Source organism: Mandrillus leucophaeus, unplaced genomic scaffold (assembly GCF_000951045.1).
Source record: "Mandrillus leucophaeus isolate KB7577 unplaced genomic scaffold, Mleu.le_1.0 Scaffold249, whole genome shotgun sequence".
NCBI lineage: Eukaryota > Metazoa > Chordata > Mammalia > Primates > Cercopithecidae > Mandrillus > Mandrillus leucophaeus.
This window is the reverse complement of record NW_012102576.1, coordinates 36,349-38,199: the sequence shown is the minus strand read 5'-3', so window position 1 is coordinate 38,199 and position 1,851 is coordinate 36,349. Positions and strand designations below refer to the sequence as shown.

General features: G+C 43.8%; 1 protein-coding gene across 1 annotated transcript in view; it reads right to left on the bottom strand.

Moving 5' to 3' along the window:
- The window catches only part of A2ML1 (alpha-2-macroglobulin-like 1), an 82,379-nt gene that overhangs the window by 66,763 nt on the left and 13,765 nt on the right, over positions 1–1,851 (bottom strand). The window contains exons 5-7 of the mRNA XM_011983397.1: positions 1,521–1,541; positions 539–698; positions 180–264 (exon numbers count right to left, since the gene is read on the bottom strand). Of these exons, the coding sequence (XP_011838787.1) occupies positions 180–264; positions 539–698; positions 1,521–1,541 (266 nt within the window). The remainder of the gene's footprint in view (positions 1–179; positions 265–538; positions 699–1,520; positions 1,542–1,851) is intronic.

The window sequence follows — 1,851 nt, the reverse complement described above, 5'->3', positions numbered from 1 at the left end:
GAGCGAAACTCTGTCTCCAAAAAAAAAAAAAAAAAAAGTTCTGGGATAAGTCATGACTCTGAATAATATAAAATACCCCAAGTTTTGGCCCCCCAATAATCCCTTTCCCCATGTAATTCCCTCATCACATCTCTTGATGCATCTTTAATCTCCACCAGATCTCAAGCTTCTGCTCTTACCTACAACAAATTTTTACTAAGAAAGATTCCTGCACCGTTGATAACTCCTTGGGTTCCACCACTTCCACCTTAAACTTCGGCAGCACTGAAGAGAGTAAAAGGAGAAATGGAAAAAGAATTGGAGGAGGACGCAGTCAGATAGGCAGTGAGCAGAGGGGTATAAACACAGTGAAAATTAAATTAATGGATCTAATGAAGGAGGCATTATTTAGGTAGAATTCTCCTGAAGTAATTAGCTGGTTTAGCATCAATTCAAAAATGAATAAATAATCCTTTCCCAGATAGGATTTTACTCTACCTTTGCTGATTTTAAAATGAGATTATGCCCAGTACTTTGGCTTGTCCATTCCCCCACCTACCATATTCCTCCACACTGAAAGTGCCAAAGGTCTTGCCCTCAGCCACTGCCACAGTGTAGGTGCCCAGCATTGCCTCTGGTGCCAGTTGGAAGGACAGGTCTACAATGCCTTGCTCAGGTGCCACTTCCAGCCACTGTGCAATCCTGTTGCTGTTTGGATCCTGTCCAACAGAGAAACTGCATGATGTGCCTACCTGTTCACTTCCCACTCTACACTGCAAAATGCAGGTAAAGAAGCAAAAGGCAGGTAAAGAACCCCACCCATTGCTCAAGACCCCTGTGATCTGTGTCCAGGAAGAGTAGCTCCCTATGTTATTTATAACTTTCTTTATGACTGAATGAGGTAAATATTTCTATAGATCCAGCCCCCATTTGGGAGGAAATTTTGTGGATTTTAATGATCACACTGAGTCCTCTAAAGTGTTATCTCCAGTTTTAGAAAGTAGGACCCGGGATGTCATTTACAAAGAATGTTTACTCTGTTTCTGGTCCCTATTAGGGGACAAGGCTGAGGAAATTGATTGTAAGATACCTAACAAATGGGTGATTGAATGGAAAAATGGAGGAGATATTGTGGAGAAATCGTCCTCTAGATCCTTTCCTTTAAAACACTTCTCACAGGTGTTTATGTTATCATGTACCTATTGAGAATGCCTATGGCAAGGGCTGTTACCTTAGACTAAGGGGAGAACAGAACCAAGCCTGGTTAAGTTGGCTGGGCACAGAGAAGTTAGGGGAATGAGAGAGCGGTGTAGTCATTACAGAGGCTGGTGTCCTTGTCTACTGAAATGTAGTTGTGAGAGACCAGGGGGGCAGAGGCGAGAGAACAGGCACAACTTGGGTGGATGTGAGTGCTCGGTGCTGGGCAGTCATGGGGCTCTGGGCCAAGATCTCAGAGTTGCTTCTGTCTTGAAGGTTTACCACCAAATTCTCATTCTTCCTCTTCCACAACTGACAGAGAAGAGAAAGAAACTTTCACTTACCTGTAGTTCCACCATGGAGTACTGAAAAGGAAAACCAGATAATGCGGGTTAAAGAAGGGTGACAGCAATAAGAGTAAGTTTGCTGAAAGCAAAAGTTCACAAAGAATTCTTCATTTCCCTCTTGCCCATTTCTTCATTTCTTCCTTTCTAAATGGCTCTTTTGTGCCCTGAAAAGAATAACAATGGGGGCACAGACTTCTCGGGAGGGAAACAAGGCAGGAGGAGGGGAAGAGCGGGGGCAGGAATCTCAAAGGAATTGCCAGTCTCCAAAAGATCTGAAGAACTGGAGCATCAGACCAGTCTCAGTGCCCTGTGACTGAGCTCTTGCACA